Raw genomic sequence first — 23,376 nt, forward strand, 5'->3', positions numbered from 1 at the left:
ACTCAAATATCTTCCAGTAATGGTTTCTAGCATCTTATTCAAAATTGCCAAAACTTGGAAGCAACCAAGATGTCTCCTTAGTGGGTGAATGGATCACATTGATACGTGCAGACAAGGATATTATCTAGTTATGAAAAGCAATAAACTATCATGCCATGAAAAGACATGGAGGGATCTTCAAGTGCATATTAAGTGTGTAAGTGAAAACAGACATCTGAAGAGGCTTCATACTGGGGGCGCCTGGGTGGCTGAGTTGATTGAGAGTCTGATTTCAGCTCAGGTCATGATCTCACAGTTCGTGGGTTCAAGCCCCACTGTCAGGCTCCGTGCTGACAGCTCAGAGCCTGGAGCCTGCTTCAGATTCCCTGTCTCACTCTCTTTCTGCCCCTTCCCCGTTCACGCACACGCGCTCTCTCTTGCTCAAAAATAAATTAAAAAACCATTAAAAATAATTAAAGAGGATTCATACTGTAGGATTCCAGCTATATGGCATTGAGAAAGGGGCAACGTTATTGACAGAATAAAGGATCATGGTTTCTGGGCAATGTGTGAGCAAGAGAGGGATGGATAGAAGGAATCAGAATTTTTAGGGCAGTGAAAATATTCTATGTGATACTGTGTTATATATTATGAGTTGTTCAGACTCCAATGTACACACCAAGAGTGAACCCTCATATGCACAATGGACTCTGGGTGATAATGATAATCAAAGATAACAAATGTATCACTCTGGTGGGGGACCTTGATAATGGAGGAAAGGCGCTGCGTGTGTGGGGGCAGGATATACGCGGGAGATGCCTACCCTCCTCCTAATTTTCCTGTAAACCTAGAAGTGCTCTAAACAAATTAAAGCTTTTTTTGAAGTTAGTCATGTTTTTAAGTAATCTCTACACTCACTGTGAGGCTCAAATACAGGAACCTGAAATCTAGTCACGTGCTCTTCCAACTGAGCCAGCCAGGCACCAGCAAAAATACAGTTATGCGTTTGCATTTACTTATTTTGAGAGAAAGAGCACGTGAGCAGGGGAGAGGGACAGAGGGAGAGAATCTTAAGCAGGCTCCACCCCGAGCACGGAGCCGGACGCAAGGCTCAGTCTCACGACAGTGAGGTCATGACTGGAGCCGAAATCAAGAGTCAGACAGTTAACTGACTGAGCCACCCAGGTGCCCCTAAAGTTTTTAAATTAAAAACAAAAACAAAAACAAGTAAACATGAAACAAAACATTGAAGTGAGAGTTAGTAGCCCTGGATTTTACTTCCCATCCTGCAAGTCACTTCCGCTTCTTCGGCCCTAATTTAATTATCTGCAAAGGAAGGAAATGGGCCTTGTGTTTTGTAAGGCTTTTTTGCGTTCCCCCTTTCTGTGGTAATACTAATTGTTTCTACTTTAAAGCTACAAAGGGCTATCTCAATCTTTGTAGGATTTGTCTACTACATCAAATAAAATGGAATAACACACACATTAATAATGGCTACTTAAAAAGACAAGAAAGTTTTACGTTTTAAATATCTTTTAAACAATTTAATTCAGGCATAACTGTCCTCAACTGCTCCTATCTAGAACGTATGTTTTGTCCTTTTCATGCTCACGGTATTAAAAGCTTCCTTCTGTCCTTTTGAGTTTATCCTCCTCACCGTATGATATTACTCATAACATGACATATTCTACCCATTATAATGGCATTTCCAAATATATTCCCCAAACGGAGAAGGCTATCATTTTATGGTCATTCTTCACTCATCTACCCCCATCCACTTAGGAGTTTAAATTTGATCCCAGACGTGATGTCGTTACTCACCTAATCACTTCAGAATGCGTTTCTAAGATGGAAATGCTCTTGTATGACTCCAAAAACTTTATTACACACAATCAAAATATTTGAACCTATGATATATCATTTTAAGCGCTGGGGTTTGTCAGTTGTGCTCCTTATTTAATTCAGATTGGTTCCAATCAGGATGGAAAATTTAGCCTTAGGCAAGTATTAGGTAAAACTGCAAGGCTTCTAACCTATATGTACCACTGACCACTTGTTAGCTTTTATTGTTCACTTGATAAAGTGCTTGGCCTTTTGTCTATTCGAATTTGCTACAGTGTAGATGCGGCTTCTTGCCTCCATGCCCAGCCTCCTCCCGTATTTTGTATTTTGAGTCTAAGGGCTTTGCTCAACATCATGCAACATGAGGGAAACGCACCTATACCAATGTGAGATACTGCTACAACTGGGTTCACATTTAAAAAGACTAACCATACCCACTCCTAGCAGAGATACCAGAGAAATGGAACTCTCATACACTGCTAGTGGGAATACAAGAGGAAGAATCATTTTAGATGACAATCTGGGGTCCCTTAGAGGCCCTACATTCACCCACACGCTGACTCCAGGATTAACACAACAGAGACGACCCTGTCAGTACGAAGAACTGTATCCAATTTCTGCAGCATTTTTACTTGCAGCAGTTGAACTTGGAAACAAATATCTATTAACAGGAATAAATAAGTAAATAGCGTCGTATCGATAGGACACTCTTCTCAGCGATATAAAAATGAACTGCTCGTACAGGCACCACTGATGAATTCCAAAATAAGTGCCACATGAGGGCACCCGAGGAAATGGACTAAAGACTCTAAGACTTCAATCATACAAATTCTAGAAAATGCAAACTCATCTATTAAAATGACAAGTCAATGGCTGCCTCGAGGATGGATTATCAGGGAACACAAATAAATATGGGGGTGTGGGAAGGTTTATGGTCATGATCGATGGCTTCATGGGTTACATGAATGTCAAAACATCAAACTGCATAATTTAATGATGGAAACTGCATGTCATTTGTACCCAACGAAGCTTTAACAATAAGGTTCACATTAAAAGTATGGATTGCCATGAACTACTGGGACCTCATGAAAATAAAAAGCTTCTGCACGGTGAAGGAAACAGTCAGCAAAACTGAAAGGCAACTGACAGAATGGGAGAAGATATTTGGAAATGACATATCAGATAAAGGGTTAGTATCCAAAATCTACAAAGAACTTACCAAACTCAACACCCAAAAAACAAATAATCCAGTGAAGAAATGGGCAAAAGACATGAATAGACGCTTCTCCAAGGAAGACATCCAGATGGCCAACCGACACATGAAAAAATGCTCAACATCAATCATCATCAGGGAAATACAAAGCAAAACCACCATGAGATACCACCTCACACCTGTCAGAATGGCTAACATTAACAACTCAGGCAAGAACAGATGTTGGCGAGGATGCAGAGAGAGAGGATTTCTTTTGCACTGCTGGTGGGAATGCAAACGGGTGCAGCCACTCTGGAAAACAGTATGGAGGTTCCTCAAAAAAATAAAAATAGAACTACCCTATGACCCAGCAATTGCCCTACTAGGCATTTATCCACGGGATACAGGTGTGCTGTTTCGAAGGGGCACATACACCCCATGGTTTATAGCAATCACTATCAACAATAGCCAAAGTATGGAGAGAGCCCAAATGTCCACCGATGGATGAATGGATAAAGAAGATGTGGTGTATATATACAATGGAGTATTACTTGGCAATCAAAACGAATGAAATCTTGCCATTTGCAACTACGTGGATGAAACTGGAGGGTATTATGCTAAGTGAAATTAGTCAGAGAAAGACAAAAATCATATGAGTTCACTCATATGAGAACTTTAAGAGACAAAACACATGAACATAAGGGAAGGGAAACAAAAATAATATAAAAACAGGGAGGGGGGCAAAACAGAAGAGACTCCTAAATATGGAGAACAAATGGAGGGTTGCTGGAGAGGTTGTGGGAGGGGGATGGGCTAGATGGGTAAGGGGCACTAAGGAATCTACTCCTGAAATCATTGTTGCACTATGTGCTAACTAATTTGGATGTAAATTTTTAAAAATAAAAATAAAATTAAAAAAAATAAAGTAGAGGAAAGAAAAAAAAAAGTCTGGATTGCCTACACTTCAGATATCACGTTGGGCCACCATACTGACTCCACCATGTGTGTCCTCATCAGAAGACATAGGTGTCAGCGGCAGGAAAATTAGGTGAGCAATGAAGGTGTTTCTGTGTCATTCAACAAAGACACTGGCTGGGTCAAAAAGGCCTCACTGTTGAACTAAGAGCTCTCTCCTGTCTCTGTCCTCATTTTGCTGCCATCTGTAACAGACTTTGGTGAACAGCCCAGAGGGGACACAGGAATCCACAAGACCTTGAGATTATTTTTTCTGACAGGCCCTCAGCTACACAAGACAGACCCTTCTGGAGGGCCTGAGATTTTCTGTACCTGCTCATCCTTCAAGGTCATAGTGCCTAAATACTGTGGATGCCCTTTTCACAGAGGATCACTCCAGTTTGTTGGTCTCCTGCACTCTCTATTAATCCAATTTGTGTCACAGTGATCATGCCCATGGCCCTTATAGTCTTAAAACCAGTGATGCTACCTACAGAATTCAGGACGTCAAGGCCTGTGGCTGTGCTGCCAGGCCTGGGGAATAGATTTCCTTCAAGAGCACCGGGCACTCACTATACCATCAATATCCCTTGTGAACCAGACAACAACTTTATGTTGCTTAGAAGCCCTGAAGGTTGTCCTAACAGCCAACAACTGCCGCTCTTCGGGTTGAAACTCTGACCCTACAAAATATCCTGGCATCCAACTATAAATTAGGATCACAGAGCCTTTCAGCCTTCCCTTAAAGTCTTCAAGCAGCCATACAAACTAAACTCTGACTGGAGAGCTACCTTCTGCCGTCACACTGTCCCTTCTAAGGCACACGAATCTGTCCACATGCTCATGCTAGCAAACACAGTTAACTTCATACACGCACACAGTGAATGGAATCCCCACGATTAACAGTGACTTAAATAGTAAGACCTTTATTATGGTACAAACAAGAGCAATGGGAGGGTGACTGCTGAGTTGGTGACTTGGGAGGCTGGGATTTCCATCTCTAGAGTCACGAGGACAATAACAGCCCTGAGACATGCAGTCCACCTTTTCAATGCACCAACAGTCCTCTAGCCCAAAACTGGATGAGATCCATGCCCTACCTCCCCAGAGAGGAAAAGTGGGGAAGGAGCAATACTGGGGCTGTTCATGGTCATCTAGGACCTGCCCTGACACTGGAGCATGGCCCTGGGCAGGTTCACAAAGTGCACTGCAGCTGCCACATCCCTGGGGTTTCTGTGGATGTTTAGATATATGAGGTTAAACAGAGGCAAATGGCACCTTCCGAAAGGCTCTCCTCCAGCGCTGTCACACTGAACACCTAAATGCTGTATACCTGCACATTTCAGGTAGGTCTCCCATTTGAAATTTCTCATCTCCGATGAGGTAAGTCCTTTGGCTGAAGGCTTTCTCACAGTCACTGCATTTCTAAGGCCATTCTTCAGTGTGAGTTCTCTGGAGTGCACCGAGGCTAGACTTCAGTCAGCCCCTTCTCCCATCAGCCACATTCCCGGGCCTTCATCTGATGTGACATTGTGGTGTTTTAGGAGCTGGGACACGGACGTAAATATTTCCCACCTTCAAAACTCATAAAGCCTTTATTCTGGTGTGAATATTTGAACGGTCACTGAAATGGAAGACACGGGTAAACGTTTCCCAAATTCACCGTACTCCTCAAGCCCTTACCCGGTGTGCACTTTCCGGTGCTTAATGAGGCTGGAGCTATGGCTAAAGGACTTCCCACATTCGCTGCACTCATAAGGCCTTTCTCCAGTGTGAACTCTCCTGTGTTTAATGAGGCTAGAGTTCTGAGTAAAGGATTTTCCACATTCAGCGCACTCGTAAGGCCTCGATCCAGTGTGTACTCTCTGGTGTTTTAGGAGACTGGAACTGTAAGTAAAGAATTTCCCACATTCGCTGCACTCATAAGGCCTCTCTCCAGTGTGAACTCTCCGATGTTGAAGAAGCGCAGAGCTTTGGCTAAAGGATTTCTCACATTCGCTGCACTTATAAGGCCTTTCTCCGCTGTGGACCCTTCGGTGTTCGATGAGGCTGGAATTCTGAGTAAAGGATTTTCCGCATTCGCTGCACTCGTAGGGCCTTGATCCTGAGTGAACTCTCTGGTGTTTTATGAGGCTGGAGTGGTAGGTAAAGAACTTCCCGCATTCGCTGCACTCATAAGGCCTCTCTCCAGTGTGCACACTCCGGTGCTGAAGGAGCGCAGAGCTCTCGCTGAAGGACTTCCCGCATTCGCTGCACTCGTACGGCCGTTCTCCAGTGTGAATTCTCCGATGTTTAATGAGGTTGGACTTGTTGCTAAATAATTTCCCACATTCGTCACACTCGTGAGGCCTTGCTCCAGTGTGAACCCTCCGGTGTTGAATGAGGCTGGAGCTTTGCCTAAAGGACTTCCCACATTGCCCACACTCATAAGGCTTTTCCCCAGTGTGCACTCTCCAGTGGTCACTGAGGCTGTAGCTTTTGCTAAAAGATTTCCCACATTCACTGCACATGAAGCATCTCTCTCTGCTGAGGTGTCTCTGGTGACGAACAAGGGTGTGTCTGCAAGTGAGGTCCTTGGCGCCCTCTCCCGAGGTGCACGGAGTTCTCCTTCCGTGAGAGGCCGCCCCGCACTCAGCTCTCCTGTCTGACTTCTCCCTGGTGTGTGTGGCCCGATCCTGGAGGAATCTCGAGCTCGCCAACAAGTCCCTCACAACCTCGCCACAGGAAAAGGGCTTCCCGGACACACAGAATGTGTAGTCCTTCCAAGAAGAGGCTCCGCCCCTGTTGCTCCCGAAGCATTTCTCTCCAGTGCCCTGCTGCTGGTGCTCAAGGTCTGTGTCGAAACACACCTGTTTGTCACGCGCCCCCACCTTGTGCAGTTTCTGTCCACCAGGTGTCGCGTGGTGCTCGGTCGAATGTAAAAGTTCCCTCAAGTCCGGGACACACACCTCACGAGGGGGGGCCTTCTGGGAGGACACAGCCACCTTGGAAGTCCTGCCCCGTGACACTCCTTGTACAGAAACGCTCTGCTCGGGTGCCTCCTCGTCCCCTGCTCCATGCCAGCAGCCTGAAAGCAGGAAATGCTGGTGAAGCGTGGGCTGACTTTGACGGGAGGGAGGCTAGTACACATGTGTGGCTACAAATGTGTGGCCAACAAACCCGGGAACCCATGCACGGGCCTGTCTGCAGGACCACAGAGTTGGTTGAGGATGGGGCTGCTTAGCAGTAGTGGGGTACAAAGAACACTGAATGAGAGAGGCCTTCTGAGATGAAGGCCAAGCATGTGGCGGGACAGGGAGGAGGCAAAACGTCTACAATTCAGTCCTCTGCAAACAGCTTTCCAAAGGAACTTATCGTGGTGACACCAATGCCGTGCAGAAGGGTGTGTCAAGGCTCAAGGAAACAGGACTGTGACAGGGCAGGTGGTGTTCAGGGACGGCTTAAGAACACGGCCACACCTCATGACAGAATACACAGTGGCCACTGTGCAGAGTGCTGCAGGTGGAGTGGTGAGAAAAACCGGTGCCATATGGAGCCCAGAGCTGTGACGCTCACCCCGGGCTGGAAGTTAGAGTAGAACTGACAAGTAACAGGGATGACATTCGGCAAAGCGCCAGAAAAGGGCAAGGAAGGACAGAAATGAAGTACGGCCACTGGCTTCGAAGTACTAGTCAAAGAGAATAGGCTTTGGGGGCAATCTGAACCCAACACTGACGTCGTCTTCCTCCAGGTGCCACTCTGCAGGGCCTGGCTGCCTCTGAGCCATCCTGTGGGTGGGTCACCGGACCTACTGTGAACCACTACAGGCTCCCTGATCCAGCCCCACTCCCACCACGAGCAAGGATATGGCACCTTTGTGATACAGGTACTAAGGAGAAGGAGCGGACCAATGAGTGGCCACCAGCAGCCTAGAACAGCCCAGCGCATGACAGCCTATGGGAAAGAGAACTAAAGAGTCCCCCGGACAACTCTGGAAGGGGGTCTCGTGAGAACAGCCCATGGTCCGTGGAAGCAGTAACTCTGGCAGAGAAAGCAATTGCGGGCACAGGCAGGCACGGCGAAGCGTCAGCTAGAGAAGGCAGCTGACCTGGAGCATGCAGATGCCTTGCACGTGGACCAAGTCACCCAGGCAGGAAGAGTGTAGTGAAGCTGGTGTCCGTTAGGTCCACCGCGAGACTCCACCCTCTTCCCTGCACGTCAGTAGGAAAGCCGGTCCCACTCCAGGAAGGAGGGCAGTACACAGACCCCAGCCTTACCTACTACAGCACCCACCCGGGGAACTGGGGAAGGAAGCAGTGCTCGTGGTCCCAAAGTAAAGACAGACTGCTGCTGGGGACATGGGGAGGGCAGAGACTAGCCCAGGGCACAGGGGTGGGTTTGAGGGTCTTACCCAAGGAGGTTATATGGGCCAAGGTCTCCAGCATCACATCCTGGTACAGACATCTCTGAGCCTCGTCCAGGAGACCCCATTCCTCCCCGGAGAAGTACACGGCCACGTCTTCGAAGGTCACCCTGCCCTGGCATGATGGGGACAGATGAAACCACAAAAAGCCCCTTTCCCAAGATCCACAATCCCTTCCCCCACCCACCCCTAATCCATGCCCATCCTCCCCCATTCTCCCAACTCAGAGGAGAAACCAGGCCCCAGTGCTGGGAGCCAAGGCGCTCTTCCCTCCTCATGGGCCCAGTGATCACGGGGTTCTGCCGACACAAGAGGCACGTGGACAAGTACGTATCCAAGTTGTGGACCTGGCACAGAGGTTCCACCCACTCATGCCAGGCTATTCTTCTGTGGCGGCCACGGTCACATAAGTCTCAGTACCAGGTCCCCAGGCCATCAGGCACATTCCCTCCCTAACTACACACAATTCTGGAAACTGGATCTCACAACCACATGCCTATTGTCAACACCGCCTCACTGTCCCACGCTGCAGAAAGGTCTCCGGCCTCCCCATATGCGACTTGTATTGTAATCACTTCCTCTTCACCCTACTGGTGAGGGCGGGCATCCCATCTCAGGGCAATGGGATGACTAAATACCCGGCACCCGACCCCGTACAGAGGAGACGGACAGCACTTTATTACCCACAGGTATTCACCGCCTGGGAGAGGAGGACACTGCACCCAGACGGGCCCAGAGCGTGGTTGCTGTGTTCTGAAAGAGTGAACATGGGGTGCCTGGGTGGCTCAGTCAGGTGAGCGGCCGACTTCGGCTCAGGTCATGATCTCACAGTCCCTGAGTTCAAGCCCCGCGTCGGGCTCTGTGCTGACAGCTCAGAGTCTGGAGCCTGTTTCAGATTCTGTGTCTCCCTTTCTCTGACCCTCCCCGTTCATGCTCTGTCCCTCCCTGTCTCAAAAATAAATAAAAAACGTTAAAAAAATTTAAAAAAAGAAAAAAGAGTGAACAACCAGGAGCCGGAGGATGAAGGCTTCATTGGATAGAGAGGGTGGGGTGTCTCCTGCTTTGTCAGAGGACGTGATCGGCCCGTCTGAGTCACTCCACGGGCTGGCAGGGAACTGAAACCCACATGAAGGGCTAAGCAGCACACGCACCTTCGAGGAGAAGGCTGTGTGGCCCGGAAACCTCACCGGCAGCAGAAGAGGGAGGAGGAGAACGTCCACTAGGCCAAGTGAGTCCCTCCGCCTTTCAGCACACAGAGACAGGGCATCACAGGGGTCTTCGCTCTTGGCCTCACACCACAGTGAGCACCAGCTTCCAGAGTGTGCTCAGTAGAGACAAACAGGATCCAACGCCACTCTAGACCTGCTGTGGTTTCCACTAGTGGTGGCAGCCCCAAGATCCTTCTGTGCAGGCCACCCTGCCTCAGACCGGCAGGACCTAGTGTCTGTCACAGGTGACCAGGTCAGCAGGTCACAGGCGACCTTACCCTCCAGCATGAACGAACCCTCCCCCCTCGCCCCGGCTGCACCAACGTCCTCACACATCCTGGCAGAGTTCGCAGAGTGGAGAAGCTCCACAGGCTCAGGCCTGACTGTCGTCCTCTTGCTCTTGTCACTCCTCAGCCTCTGCATCCCTCTCGCGTCTACTCTTCTGCCAGAAACCGCGGCCACCTGCCCGCGCATCCTGTCCCCACACACTCTCCCTTCGTGGCCATTACATCCCTCATCTCTCAAGTCGCACCATCACCCAGGTATGGAGCCCGAACTCCCTTTCTCCCCCTTCTTCCTGGCACCATAATCGCTCTACCAGCATAACCAGAAGACTGCTCCTCGCAGATGTGACCCCCAGCTCACTCGCCTGGGCCCACACAGCAGCCACCATACTTTTAGAGGTCTCCCTTCTGAACCCCTCCCCAGATTTCCGGAGCTGTGTGTTGGCTGCCTACTTAATGCGTCCACTCAGTGCTCCCAAAACATCTCCTGCCCGCACATCACTCAAACTACCAGCTTCCTCATCTCCGTTGGCTGAGCTTCATCCCCATGTCCATGTGAACAAAACCCTGGAAGTATCCCTGAATCCTCTGTTTCACCCCGTGACAGGGTGAAACATTAGAAAATAGAGTTGTCACTTCTTTTTTTTTTTTTTAATAAATTTTTTTTTCAACGTTTATTTATTTTTGGGACAGAGAGAGACAGAGCATGAACGGGGGAGGGGCAGAGAGAGAGGGAGACACAGGATCAGAAACAGGCTCCAGGCTCTGAGCCATCAGCCCTGAGCCTGACGCGGGGCTCGAACTCCCGGACCGCGAGATCGTGACCTGGCTGAAGTCGGACGCTTAACCGACTGCGCCACCCAGGCGCCCCGAGTTGTCACTTCTTAAAACACACATCCCGACTCCAACGACCTGTAAGCCAGGGCCCTGGTCCAATAACCCTCACCGAGACTGTGACAGTAGCCTCCTCCCTGAACCCGCAGTCTACACTTCATGCTATAGCGGGGTGGATCCCATGAGGCCCTTGGTAATGTCACGTCCCTGCTCACATCCAAGCTTCCCATTCCCACCACAAGAGACACCCAACTTCTCAGGCAGTCGTTCCGGTCCCGACTCCTGTGCCCCCGCTCCTTGTTCCCAACCGAAACAAAGGGACCGCTCGTTTCCTGAATAGTTCCGGCTGGGTGTTAACTCCAGAGTGTGCACACCTCGCTACCAGGTCCTGGGACAACCGTCCCCACACCGATTACCACAAACGGAAACACCTTCGTGTAACTCCTGGCACGGGCCTGGGGTTTCTCCAGGGTCTCCAGACCCCAAACTTGCGGAATGGCACTTCAAAGAGTCCCGGGGACACAACAAACCAGGACAAGGGGGTGGGGGTCGGGGCCAATGAGGACTGGGACCCCACCCACCTGTTCGTGTCGGTTCCATAAACGCCCCTGCAGCCCCGGGAAATGGGGGCGTGTCCAGCCTTGGACGCGGGAGGCCACGGCGGGTTCCAGGGATCAAGGCTCCCCGAACTCTTGCCGGCCCTGAAGACTACGACTCGACTCGGCTGGCAGTTCAGCCTCTGTGCCTCAGTGCTCTGCATCGCCCCTCACTACGTGCCCCTCCCCTGCAGCCGGCTCCCGCACCCCGTCACGCCGGCGCTGAGACACCGGGCCCCCGCCCGCGAGCGCCTTCCCGGCCCGGACACCGGACCTGGGCCGCAGGGACGCGAGCAGGCGCCCCGCGTTCGGGCCTCGAGGGTCTGGGTGGGGGAGGGCGGGGAGGTTCCTTGGGGCCGCGCGGTTACCTCAGCCGGGTCCCTGGGCGCGGCCACCGCCATCGGACTCTGTGGGTGGGCGGTGGTCACCCGGGCGGGCGGTCCCTGTCCCTCTCGGGTCGAGGTAGCCCGGGAGACGTGGCGACCCCGACCCTTAACGGTTCAGCAGGGTTGGCGCCTCCTCTCGCACCTTCTTGGTCCCGTTATGTCAGTGTGGAAGCGGAACTCCGGAACCTGTTACCAGGTGAGCAAAACTAAGAGCGCCAACATGGCCGCCCTCAGCGACAGCAGGAAGTCCCGCCCCGCCGAACGGGCTACACGGGAAGTCTCCTGTATTGAAGCTCTCATTGGAGAGCGACGCTGCCGCTTAGGCTCTGGGCTTTCTGGGTAAAGTAGTCTCCACAATTCCGACGCCGCGGATCTTAGGGAAAGAGCCACCAAGGTCTGCTTGGAGGGGCGAAGGGAAAAGGCATATTCTGGTCGGCTTCTCTTCTCCTTTGAGAGAATGTAATCGTATATCTGCATAGGGCTCTCTGCCGCTGATCACCTAAGTGTCTGGACACAATTTTCACACCCAGCGAAGCTCAGCCTGCTCCCGGAGCCTAATACATCGTTGCTGATGTTTCGAGGGCTACAGGGAAAATAAACAAGTTGTTCCATGGAGTCTTTGAGATGAAAGATGTATGCACGACCAGTGGAAGCTAATAAACATTATCCTATTTCAATTCACTGTCTCATAATGATCCCACTGTTCGTTGTATTACCCCTGAACAATAGGCACGTGAGCAGACAGCCCCTAAGCTCTTGACCTGCCCTGCATGGCCACAACAACCCATGACCATGGAGTTGCTCAGATCACTTTTACGAGACACTACCATACATGGCTCAGTCTTACTCTTATGAAGGCCCTGGGGTCATGCTCCACACTCCCTCTCCATGTGCACATCACTCTTTTTTCCACATGTCTCACAACTGTGCTGCCACACTACAGCCCCATCCTACCCATTACCATAGTCATCTTCTTGGCCTCTCTACTTGTTACTCAGCATATGTGGCCCAGAAAATGCTTGGCAGTTTGAAAGAGGATCCCAGACTATTATGGTCCCCACTGACAGAGGCAGCCTTGAGTCCTATCATGAAGGCCTCCCTCCCTGTTCCTTGCTTCAACCTTATTACCAACAGTTAAATCAGAGTTCAGGTACCCGTGGCTCTCCTCCAGTTGCACTGCACTTGATGTCAGCACAGATCCCTACAGGGGGCTCAGGGCTCAATCTCATGAACCATGAGATCATGACCGTAGCTGAAATCAAGAGTCAGAAGCCCAAGTGAGCCATCCAGGCCCCCCTCTCGTTTTTGCTGCTTCTTAATTGCCTTAGTTCAAAATAATTCCATGTTGAATGATTTTGTGGAGTGATGGGAAGAGGACCTCTAGTTCCACTGGTGGAGTCAGAGCTCCACAAAAGAACTACATAAATGGTGAAGAGAATGTCAAAGAGCCCTAGGGACCCTGAAAAGAAAAAGCAGAGGGAAGACACTAGGATTTGGGGCAACTTTAGATTAGGCAACCCAGAAAGGGCTCTAAGAGGAGGGGATAATGCAGTGAATCTGGAATAAAGTTCAGGAGGGGCCATGTGGACAACAAATGAATAAAACATTCAAATCTTGACAGTGATTAGCGCCACAATGAGAGAAAACACAGGGCCTCTTGGGTATTTACATCCAAACAGTTTAACGGATGCACTTTCCAAAATTAACTAATTGCCTTAACCAGAGAAATGGATTGTCATGTACTGGTTTGGTGCAATTTCAAATCCAACTGCTTTTGACTAAGTGAAGTTGCTGCACCAGCCCTGGCTCGCATGTGTACAAAGACCTAGTCATATTGAAATCAGGCTGTGCCTGCGCATGATCGTTACCTTAGAGTACGTGCAATGATACGTAGAGTTTTTGGAAATCCACGCATATTCCCAGAACCTCACTTGAATATTTAGTGCCCAAATTATAACCACCTTTCAGAATCAGAGCCCCATATACACCCGGCGGGACTCCGGTCCTCCTGACTGCACATGCTCTCCCTCGTCCTTGAGGTGGTACTTTTCACCTTGCAATAAAACTTTTTCTGTTGTTTACTCTGGCTCACCCTTGAATTCTTTCTTGCCAGGAAGTCAAGAGCCCGGCACCAGCTGGTGCTTGAGGTTTTAGGGCCCGAGAACTCTCCTAGTTTCCAATATGACACCCAGGGAGGGATATTGCTAGCATTCCCAATAAAATAGACAGCAAGGGCAGTGAGGGGACCTGCTTCAGGTCACAGCCCTGGTGGAGGGCTCAGGTGGATTGCACACTGAGGTCTCTGATCTCTGCAGCTGTGCGCTTCTCTGCGGTTCCCTCCATGCAGATGACACAGGGACAGTGGGGTTGGGAGAAACTGCACTTCATACTTCCACACTGTGTCCCATTGGATTCCTCACTGGGAACTTAGCACATGATCTCTGACCTGGATTCAGGACTTTAGGTTGGGAGTGACCCTCCAGGGCCCTCAGACTTAACATAACGGTTAGAGGAAGATGAAGTTTCCAGGAAAAACCCTCCTCTATATTAGGACACTAAATACATGAGGGTAGGGTTGGGGGTCTAGTGGAAAATGGCCCTGGAAACCCTCCACTTGCCTGCCCCGATGTATCAGTGCCACTGCAGCCACAGGAACTAGTGGTCAGAGGGGCCAACCAGAACAGGTGGCACAGCCTGAGCAGAATCCAACCCAGGTCCTACAAAAGGATAGAGACTGGTTTCTTCTTCCTCACTCTCCTTTCCAGCTCACTCTCAAAGAGCATCCTCATTGGGTCACATTACAACAGGAGATGGGAGGACTCAAAAATTTTGTCCCAAGCAGCCAGAAGGATGGATTTGCTCTTGGCTGAGATGTTGAGACTGAGTATAGAGGAGGTTTGGAGGAACTATCAGGACTTTAGAAAAACATATATTCCCTTTTATATATCTATTAGACCATGGGTTAAATTTCAATACAATTAAGAAATAGAGGGGGGCATCTGGGTGGCTCAGTCGGTTAAGCATTTGGCTTCATCTCAGGTCATGATCTAATGGTTCCTGGGTTCCAGCCCTGTAACAGTCTCAGTGCTGTCAGCACAGAACCTGCTTCGGATCTTCTGTGCCCCTCTTTGGTCTCCCACTGCTCGTTCTCTCTCTCTCTCAACTAAATAAATAAATAACTTAAAAAAAAGTTTTAAAGAGAAATGGAGGGGCGCTAGGAATTGATATCAGATATCAGATATCAATCAGGAATTGATATCAGTTATTAATTAGTTGGGGAAATTTTTTTTCATAAGAGTATTACAATATTTGGAGATTTCACTGAAAACATTAAAGGAAATTTTCAGCTCCCATCTTAGAGCTTAATATAAAGTAGAAACATTTTTAGCTCTTAGAACTAGTAAATAATGATTCAAATGTGAGGAAAAACAAATCTCCAATATAAATGTATTATAGTAGGTTTTTATAATCTTGAACTGGACAAATCATCAGTAAGTGTGAATAGGAATAGGGGCACCTGGGTGACTCAGTCAGCTAAGCTTCCAACTATGGCTCAGGTCATGATCTCAAGGCTCATGAGTTTGGGCCTGAGTTGGGCTCTGTGGTGACAGCCCAGCCTGGAGCCTGCTTCGGATTCTGTGTCTCCCTCTCTCTCTGCCCCTCCCTGCTCATGGTCTTTCTCTCTCTCTCAAAAATAAACATTAAAATTTTTCTACGTGTGAATAGGAAGACATAATAATAATTGGCATATTCAAATCCATAGAAGTAAAAATTTGCTTAAAAGTGGAATATAACAAAACATAACAAAAACAAATTAAAAATAAAAATGTAAAAAAAATTATGTGTGAGATCACCTGGGTAGCTCAGTCATTTACACATCCGACTCTTGATTTCTGCCAAGGTCATTATCTCTGCCAAGGTCATTATCTCATTGTGAGATAGAGCCACTTGTTGGGTTCCTTGCGCTGACAGTGTGGAACCTGCTTGGGATTCTCTCTCCCTCTCTCTCTGCCCCTGCCCTGCTCATGCTCTCTCTCTCTCGATCTGTCTCTCTCTCTCTCACTCTCTGTCAAAATAAATAAATAAAATGTATGTGTGAGAGGTCAGAACAGACTGTGTTATCTCAGAGCTGTAACTAATCACATTGGTAAAACACCAAATAAGACTAGCAATGTATGTGGATGGTAAATCTTTTTTCTTTTTTCTTTTCTTTTCTTTTCTTTTTTTTTTTTTTTTTTGAGAGAGAGAGAGAGTGGGCAAGATTGTGAGCAGGGGAGAGGGGTAGAGGAAGAGAGAGAATCTTAAGCAGTCTCCACGCCCAGCATAGAGCCCAACTCAGGGCTGGATCCCACAGTCCTAGGAATAACGAATGACCTGAGCTGAAATCAAGAGTCAGAGGCTTGGGGTGCCTGGGTGGCTCAGTCAGTTAAGTGTCTGACTCTTGATAGTAGCTCAGGTGGTGATCTTAAAGTCGTGGGATTGAGCCCAGTATCAGGCTGTACACTGAGTGGAGCCTGCTTGGGATTCTCTCTCTCTCTCTCTCTCTCTCTCTCTCTCTCTCTCTCTCTCTCCCTCTCTCTCTGTCCCTCCCCCCCCAATAAAGAAATAAACTTAAAAGTCAGAGGCTCGACCTGATGGGGTTTGGGGGTGATGGTGGGGCTCAGAGCCGATGGCCAAGAAAGAATTCTTGAAAACGTCCTTGGTGCAAAAAGGTGATTTTATTAAAACACGGCGACAGGACCCGTGGGCCAGAAGAGCTACACTGGGACTGTGCAGAGTGCTTATATACTGTGGAGTTGGGGGAGGTAAAGCCAAGAGGGAGTTTCTTAAAGGTATTTCCATATGCTAAAGAGGATTTACAGATTAGGGGAAGCCCAGCTATTGTCAAGCTAAGATTGTTTTCTCTTCTAGCAAAGCATTATCATTAAGACAGTAGGGAGTTCCTAAGATTAGGCCATTGACGAGATATTTGTAAACTGATGGAGACTCTATCGGTGTAAGCGTTTGTTTTGTGTTCTTTCCTTTCTTCTTGGGCAGCCAGGAGGGCCTGAGGAATGTCATACATATCCCACCTGGGAGTGGGGGTGGGGTTGTGCTAGCTTGTACTTGGCCTTCAGCTTGCCTTATGGTCCCTCATCAAACTGACCAAGCCATCCAGGTGTGCCCTGTGAATGGTAATGCTTAGAGGAAAAATAATGATAAACACATGAAAAATGTCTAAGAAATGCTAACTAGAGTGAAAATAACATTGTATGTTTTATTTTTTTTTTCTTTTTTTAAAATTTTTTTTAACGTTTATTTTTGAGACAGAGACAGAGCATGAACGGGGGAGGGTCAGAGAAAGAGGGAGACACAGAATCTGAAACAGGCTCCAGGCTCTGAGCTGTCAGCACAGAGCCTGACACGGGGCTCAAACTCACAGACCGTGAGATCATGACCTGAGCCGAAGTCGGACGCTCAACCGACTGAGCCACCCAGGCGCCCCATATTGTATGTTTTAAATATAACATGTATCACTTACTGAAATTCTATTAAAGGTAAGTTTCCTCTGAAAGAAATTGTGCACAAACTCATTCTTGCCTCTAAAATAAAGGAACAACAATTCATCACATATAATCTGTAATTTGCAGTACTGAAAGTGGCCAGAAAATTTAAAGGTGCTTGAAAAACACTCAGAGAGCAGAATATATAAAGATACATACGATATAATTACCTAATCTTATGTTATTGTCCTTTTTAAACTCAGTAACATTAAAAAAATTTTTTTTTACATTTATTTTTTTTGAGAGATAGAGACAGAGCACAAGAGGGGGAGAGGCAGAGAGAAAAGGCAACACAGAATCCAAAGCAGGCTCCAAGCTCCACGCTGTCAGCACAGAGCCTGACGCAGGGCTCGAACTCACAAACCATGAGATCATGACCTGAGCCGACATTGGACGCTCAACCGACTGAGCCACCCAGGCACCCCAGACTCAGTAACATTTTAAACATGTTTTTCCAGGATATTAAATTTAGAAATAATTGAAACAAAGCACTAGGGGTTTCTTGAACTTATATTTCAATTATTTTCAGTATATTATATGTAATAAATAACCAAAATAAAGAGACTGTGTTTTGATAAGTAACCATGGGAACAGAATTGTAAATATGGCAGAACATATCCCACTAGCAATGACCTTCCATATACCGTGCATATTGACTAGTAAGATTTTTATTTTTTTTTCAAAGTTTATTTATTTTTGGGACGGAGAGAGACAGAGCATGAATGGGGGAGGGGCAGAGAGAGAGGGAGACACAGAATCGGAAACAGGCTCCAGGCTCCGAGGCATCAGCCCAGAGCCATCAGCCCAGAGCCTGACGCGGGGCTAGAACTCCCGGACCGCGAGATCGTGACCTGGCTGAAGTCGGGCGCTTAACCGACTGCGCCACCCAGGCGCCCCGACTAGTAAGATTTTTCAAACAAATGGAACCAATAATCAATCCAGCAAACAGGTTAGATAAAGGCAAGTCAATGGATATTTCACTGAATATTTTTTTAAAGAGTTGATGTTTTTTAAAGTTTATTTCTTTATTTTGAGAGAAAGAGAGAGAGAGAGAGCAAGCAGGGGAGGGGCAGAGAGAGAGAGAGGGAGAGAATCTCAAGCAGGCTCTGTGCTTTCAGTGCAGAGCCCGACTCAGGGCTCCATCCTGAGAACTGTGAGATCATGACCTGAGCCGAGATCAAGAGTTGTAGTCTTAACTGACTGAGCCAGCCAGGAGACCCAATTTTACTGAATATTTATAAATATTTATAAATTTATAACTGAGGGTGAAATGTGTCTTGTGGATCCTTACAAATTTAGAAGTGTCCATTCCCTTGGGTTGGAAGGTTGAAGGGAGGAGTGGGTGAGTATACCAGAGGGAACTGTTAAGAAAAGAGACAAGGAGGGGCGCCTGGGTGGCTCAGTCGGTTAAGCGGCCGACTTCAGCTCAGGTCATGATCTCGCGGTCCGTGAGGGCTGTGAGTTCGAGCCCCGCGTCGGGCTCTGTGCTGACAGCTCAGAGCCTGGAGCCTGTTTCAGATTCTGTGTCTCCCTCTCTCTGACCCTCCCCTGCATGCTCTGTCTCTCTCTGTCTCAAAAATAAATAAATGTTAAAAAAATTTTTTTTTAAAAGAGACAAGGAGCCCCAAATAGAGTCACTTGTCCTAAGCCCGTGTCATCAAACTAACACTTAATACCTAACTCAATTTTGGTTTCAACCTCTCCCAGGTGTGGAATCTTAAGCTGGTCAATCTGGAATTACCTGGTCAGCACTAGTGAGGTAATCTGCCTGATAGAGCTCTACTGTCCCCCAAAGGAAGGTAAGCTTGCCTGAAACAATCTATTTTTGGTAGTAACTTCCTTGTCCTATCCCTTCTGCCTATAAAAGTCTTCCAGTTTGTACAGCTCCTTGGAGCTCCTTTCTATTTACTGGATGGGATCCTGCCTGACTCATGAATCATTGAATAAAGCCAGTAAAATCTTTAAAACTTACTCAGTTGAGGGGCGCCTGGGTGGCTCAGTCGGTTAAGCGTCCGACTTTCGCTCAGGTCACGATCTCGCGGTCTGTGAGTTCGAGCCCCGCGTCAGGCTCTGGGCTGATGGCTCAGAGCCTGGAGCCTGCTTCCGATTCTGTGTCTCCCTCTCTCTCTGCCCCTCCCCCGTTCATGCTCTGTCTCTCTCTGTCTCAAAAATAAATAAATGTTAAAAAAAAATTAAAAAAAAAAACTTAGTTGAATTTTGTTATGTTAACAGATCAAAACCTCAAAGCTATACACGAATGAATTTGTCTAACATTTTATAAACCCACTTAAGATTGAAATGAGACATTGAAGAAATCATGAGTGGAATGAAATATGTAATAGACTAGAAGAGTGAAGCAAAATAAAAGAAGGGGAAAGGGAAATTGGAGGACCAAGTTGGAAATGAAATCATAGAATGAATTGAAATAATGAGAGAAATCGGCAGATGTGGTATGGAAATTATGAAAGTTCATTTGATTCAGAGAGCACATTATGATGTTGCCAGACTGGGGTCCTTGGACACAGCAATGGTAGAAACAAAGCTGGACCCACAATTTAAAAGCACAGAGAGGGTTTCTGGGCAGCTCCGTCGGTTAAGCATTACACCCTTGATTTCAGCTCAGGTCGTGATGTCACATGTTGCGAGTTCGAACCCTGAGTCGGGCTCTGTGCTGGCGGAGCAGAGCCTGCTTGAGACGCTTTCCACCTGAGGCTTTCCAGGTCATCGGTGTCCCCACAGGCCATCTTGCCCCCTCACCACCATCAGTAACGATTTCTCCCCTCGGAGGGAGAAAGCCTAAATATGGCTTCTGGGTGACACTTCCACTCTGTGCCCCCATATGAGCTGTCACCCGGTTATCATTGTCAGTATTGTGGAGGTTGTGAGGCCTTGAAGGACTGAGAGCCGCCGCTGAAGCCTTCGTACCTCCCTGCCGTAGCTCTTGCCAGAGACCTTAGCCCTGATAGCTCCTCCTCACCATTGTTAGTAAATTGCAAATCGTCCAAACGATGACTGCTGACCCGCTAGAAAGTTCCCACCCCTCCTGTAAAGCCCACAACTCTCCCACCTTCCTGTCCCAGCTGGAGTGAGGCTTCTCGGCCCTGGGGGCAAGCATTTCTGTGTAAAGACTTCTAGGCCCCAGCTGGTTTCTCCCTGACCACCTGTGAGTCTTCACGTCTGTGTGGGACTCCGGGCTGTACCAAGGTGTGCACCCAACTTTCTGTTCTTCCACCAGTGCATCGTCACATCTGCAGAGATGGGATAGGTTGTTTTCTCGAAGCCAGACTCTCTTCACACCCATCCCCCTCATCACACTTGGTCCTGGGGGACCGTGCAGTCCTGTATGTTGTTTGGGCATCCCTAGGACATGCCTGTCTCTTGAGTCTCTGTGAGTACCGGTGCATCTGTAAGCTGCCACGCTGTGGCGAGATCTAGAAGGGTCCCCAGCACAGGAGGTCCTGTCCCCATGGACTTGGGGGTACACCAGCTTCCTGGCACGTGGCTGTTCACCAAGCTCCCCAAACTTTGCGTGGCACGATTGATCATTAACTCAATCTCTAGCCCCTCTCCACGTCTGGAGGATGGGGTAGAAAGTTCCAAGCTTCTACACATGGCTTGGTCTTTTTGGTGACCACGCCCCATCCTGAAGCTACTCAGGAGTTGCATCACTGAAATGAAAGACACTCCTATCACCAAGGAAATTCCACAGGATTTAGGGGTTCTGTATCAGGAACCAGGGTCAAAGACCAAATATTAGAACAAAAGGTGCTTCTAGTGCTGTCATCACTTAAGAAATTACAAGGATGGGGCACCTGGGTGACTCGGTCGGGTAAGCATCCAACTTGGGCTCAGGTCATGATCTCATGGTTCATAAGTTCGAACCCCTCATTGGCCTCTCTGCTGTCAGTGTAGACCCTGCTTCAGACCCTCTGCCCCCTTCTCTCTGCCCCTCCCCCCTTCTCATGTGCATGCTCTCTCTCTCAAAAATAAATGGAAACATTTTAAAAATTAAAGACAAAAAATAAATAACAAGGGTTTTAGGAGCTCTGTGCCAGGAACTGGGGGGCAGAGACAAACATATATATTTTCAATATTCTTTTTTTTAAGCATAGGTTCTTCTTTTTTTAATGTTTATTTATTTTGAGAGAGAGAGAGAGAGAGAGAGAGAGCATGTACGCCCAAGTGGGAGAGGGGCAGAGAGGGAAGGGAAAAGAGAGAGAATCCCGAGCAGGTCCCATGCTGTCAGCACAGAACCTAACAGTGGGCTTGATTTTACGAACTGTGAGACCATGAGCTGAAATCAAGAATTGGCCACGTAACCCAGGCACCCCCCAGCATATATATTTTGTATTATTTCATAACCCGCCTCACAGAGGTCTTCCCGAACAAAAGCTTTCCCTTGCACCAAGAGGTATGTGCAAGAATATTGACAATAGCAAACCCATGGAGACAGCCCGGGAAAGAGGATGGGTGAATGGGCTTCCCACACAGCAGACCACTATCTGTGGCCACGTAGCTTTCTGTGCTATAGATGCACCGAGAGAAATGTCACAGTTTACCCCACAGAGTACCCCCTTCCATGATTCAAGCCCTTTCTACATGTACCTTCTAGTTTCTCAGTGCGATGGAGCCCCAATACCTGGTCGAAACCGGCTCACGAGTGTATTCCAAATAACCAGTAAATGTGCTTTTGCCTCAGCTGTGCCCGGAATCTTTTCTTCTCCCCGAACTGCCCTTTCAAACTAGTTCTGCAAACAGACTCCCCATCCCCCCCATACCTTCCATCTCTGGAAAAAAGGAATGCAAAGTAGTTGACTTTTTTGGTAGTGATTTGTCAATAAAAGAGCATTCGGCAACTTTCCATCACCAATCATATCAGGTCAGCTTAGCTGTTAATGTTCCCAGTGAATTAAAGGAATCTATCATTTGAACATAAAGTTTCTCTTTCAAAGCCTCAGTTCGATTTCTGAGTTTCTGCCTCTGCTCTCCACCTTTTTAGGTACGTGCGGCCCACTGAAGGTGAAGGGTATGGACAGAGGACAGGGGAGCAGAAGGAAAGCCTCACATGACCTCTGGGAACCGCCGTTTGTGTCATAGGGCTGGACGTTCCTGGATTTTAAGGAATAAACACCAACATTACACCTTTATTAATTAATTCAACAGATTACTTATTGGTCATTGGAAATGTGGCAGCCATTTTTCTAGGTACCAGAAATACTTCAGTGAACAAACAAATTCCCTGACCTCCTTAAAGTTATATTTTCATGGAGTAAGACAGGAAATGGAGAATACGATCAGGAAATTGGGAATTATCTTCCAAACAGAGAAGTACGATGGAAATATACATACTTGCATATACATTTGTGTACATTACATTGGGGCTGCAGCTGAGGAAGCTTCTGGTGTGGAAGGAGCACTTTTGAAGGCCATTTTCTGGTGAGTCCTCAGGTGGCGGTGATAGGTGGATGACTGGCGGTAGCTTCTCCGGCAAAGGGAACACGCGTAGGGCTTCTCTCCCGTGTGGATTCTCTCATGAGCCTGGAGGTTGGTTTTGTGGCTGAAGGACTTTTCACACGTGCTGCACGTGAAAGGCTTCTCTCTTGCGTGAGTCATCTGGTGCACGTGTAGGTCTGATGCTTGGAAGAAGCCTTTGTTACACTCGGCACAAATAAATGTCCTCTCATTATTGTGTCTTCTCTGATGGGCTTTTAGCTGAGAGAAATACCTAAAGATCTTGGGACACTTTTCACATCTATGTGGTTTGGGGGCTTCATGGGATCTTTCTTGGAGTCCCTCACATGTGGAGATTCCCTCATTCTGGTGGGTAGGAACAGGCTCAGGGGTGACCCTGACTGGCTGAGAGAGAAACCCTGGTCCCACCTCCATAAGGATATCTTGATAAGGGGGTCCTTTTGGACACCCCTCCTGGGACCCGGAGATAGCTAGTCCTGCTCTTCCAGAACTGACTGGATTCTTGAAAGAAACACTGTCGTCTTCAGGCCTAGGACAGCCCTCTTCCTGGATAATGAGTAGGGAAGGGATTTCATTGCCTTGACTAGTAATACCGTCATTTACTTGGTCAATGTTGCCACCATTTTCTTTATTTTCATCTCCTGTGAGGGGAAAAATGTGACTCAGTGAAGTTGTAGCCAGGAA

At 48.0% G+C, this 23,376-nt stretch overlaps 3 protein-coding genes and 1 long non-coding RNA gene across 6 annotated transcripts in view; 1 reads left to right on the forward strand and 3 right to left on the reverse strand.

The window, feature by feature from the left end:
* LOC125152410 (zinc finger protein OZF-like) overlaps positions 1-23,376 on the reverse strand; it is a 516,059-nt gene that overhangs the window by 50,433 nt on the left and 442,250 nt on the right. The gene's annotated exons all lie outside the window — the stretch shown is intronic.
* Positions 4,874-11,901, reverse strand: LOC125152427 (zinc finger protein 154-like). Of its 2 annotated transcripts, none has more exons than XM_047834344.1 (3): positions 11,660-11,901; positions 8,358-8,479; positions 4,874-7,034 (listed from the first exon to the last, which is right to left on the reverse strand). In XM_047834344.1, exons 2-3 carry the CDS (start codon positions 8,389-8,391, stop codon positions 5,647-5,649), a joined length of 1,422 nt encoding a protein of 473 aa, XP_047690300.1. In that variant the 5' UTR covers positions 8,392-8,479; positions 11,660-11,901; the 3' UTR covers positions 4,874-5,646. The 2 variants fall into 2 exon arrangements, with proteins under 2 accessions (XP_047690300.1, XP_047690299.1); XM_047834343.1 differs by having other exon boundaries at positions 8,358-8,484.
* LOC125152461 (uncharacterized) lies at positions 11,793-22,297 on the forward strand. Its single transcript, XR_007147207.1, has 3 exons — positions 11,793-11,873; positions 18,928-19,019; positions 22,220-22,297. It is a non-coding gene; the product is annotated as an uncharacterized LOC125152461 (long non-coding RNA).
* The window catches only part of LOC125152435 (zinc finger and SCAN domain-containing protein 4-like), a 30,166-nt gene continuing 28,988 nt past the window's right edge, over positions 22,199-23,376 (reverse strand). For both annotated transcript variants that reach the window (XM_047834369.1, XM_047834370.1), the window contains one exon: positions 22,199-23,333. In XM_047834369.1, coding sequence (XP_047690325.1) covers positions 22,591-23,333 — 743 coding nt within the window. In that variant the 3' untranslated portion in view covers positions 22,199-22,590. The remainder of the gene's footprint in view (positions 23,334-23,376) is intronic.

This window comes from Prionailurus viverrinus, chromosome E2 (genome assembly GCF_022837055.1).
Source record: "Prionailurus viverrinus isolate Anna chromosome E2, UM_Priviv_1.0, whole genome shotgun sequence".
Taxonomy (NCBI): domain Eukaryota; kingdom Metazoa; phylum Chordata; class Mammalia; order Carnivora; family Felidae; genus Prionailurus; species Prionailurus viverrinus.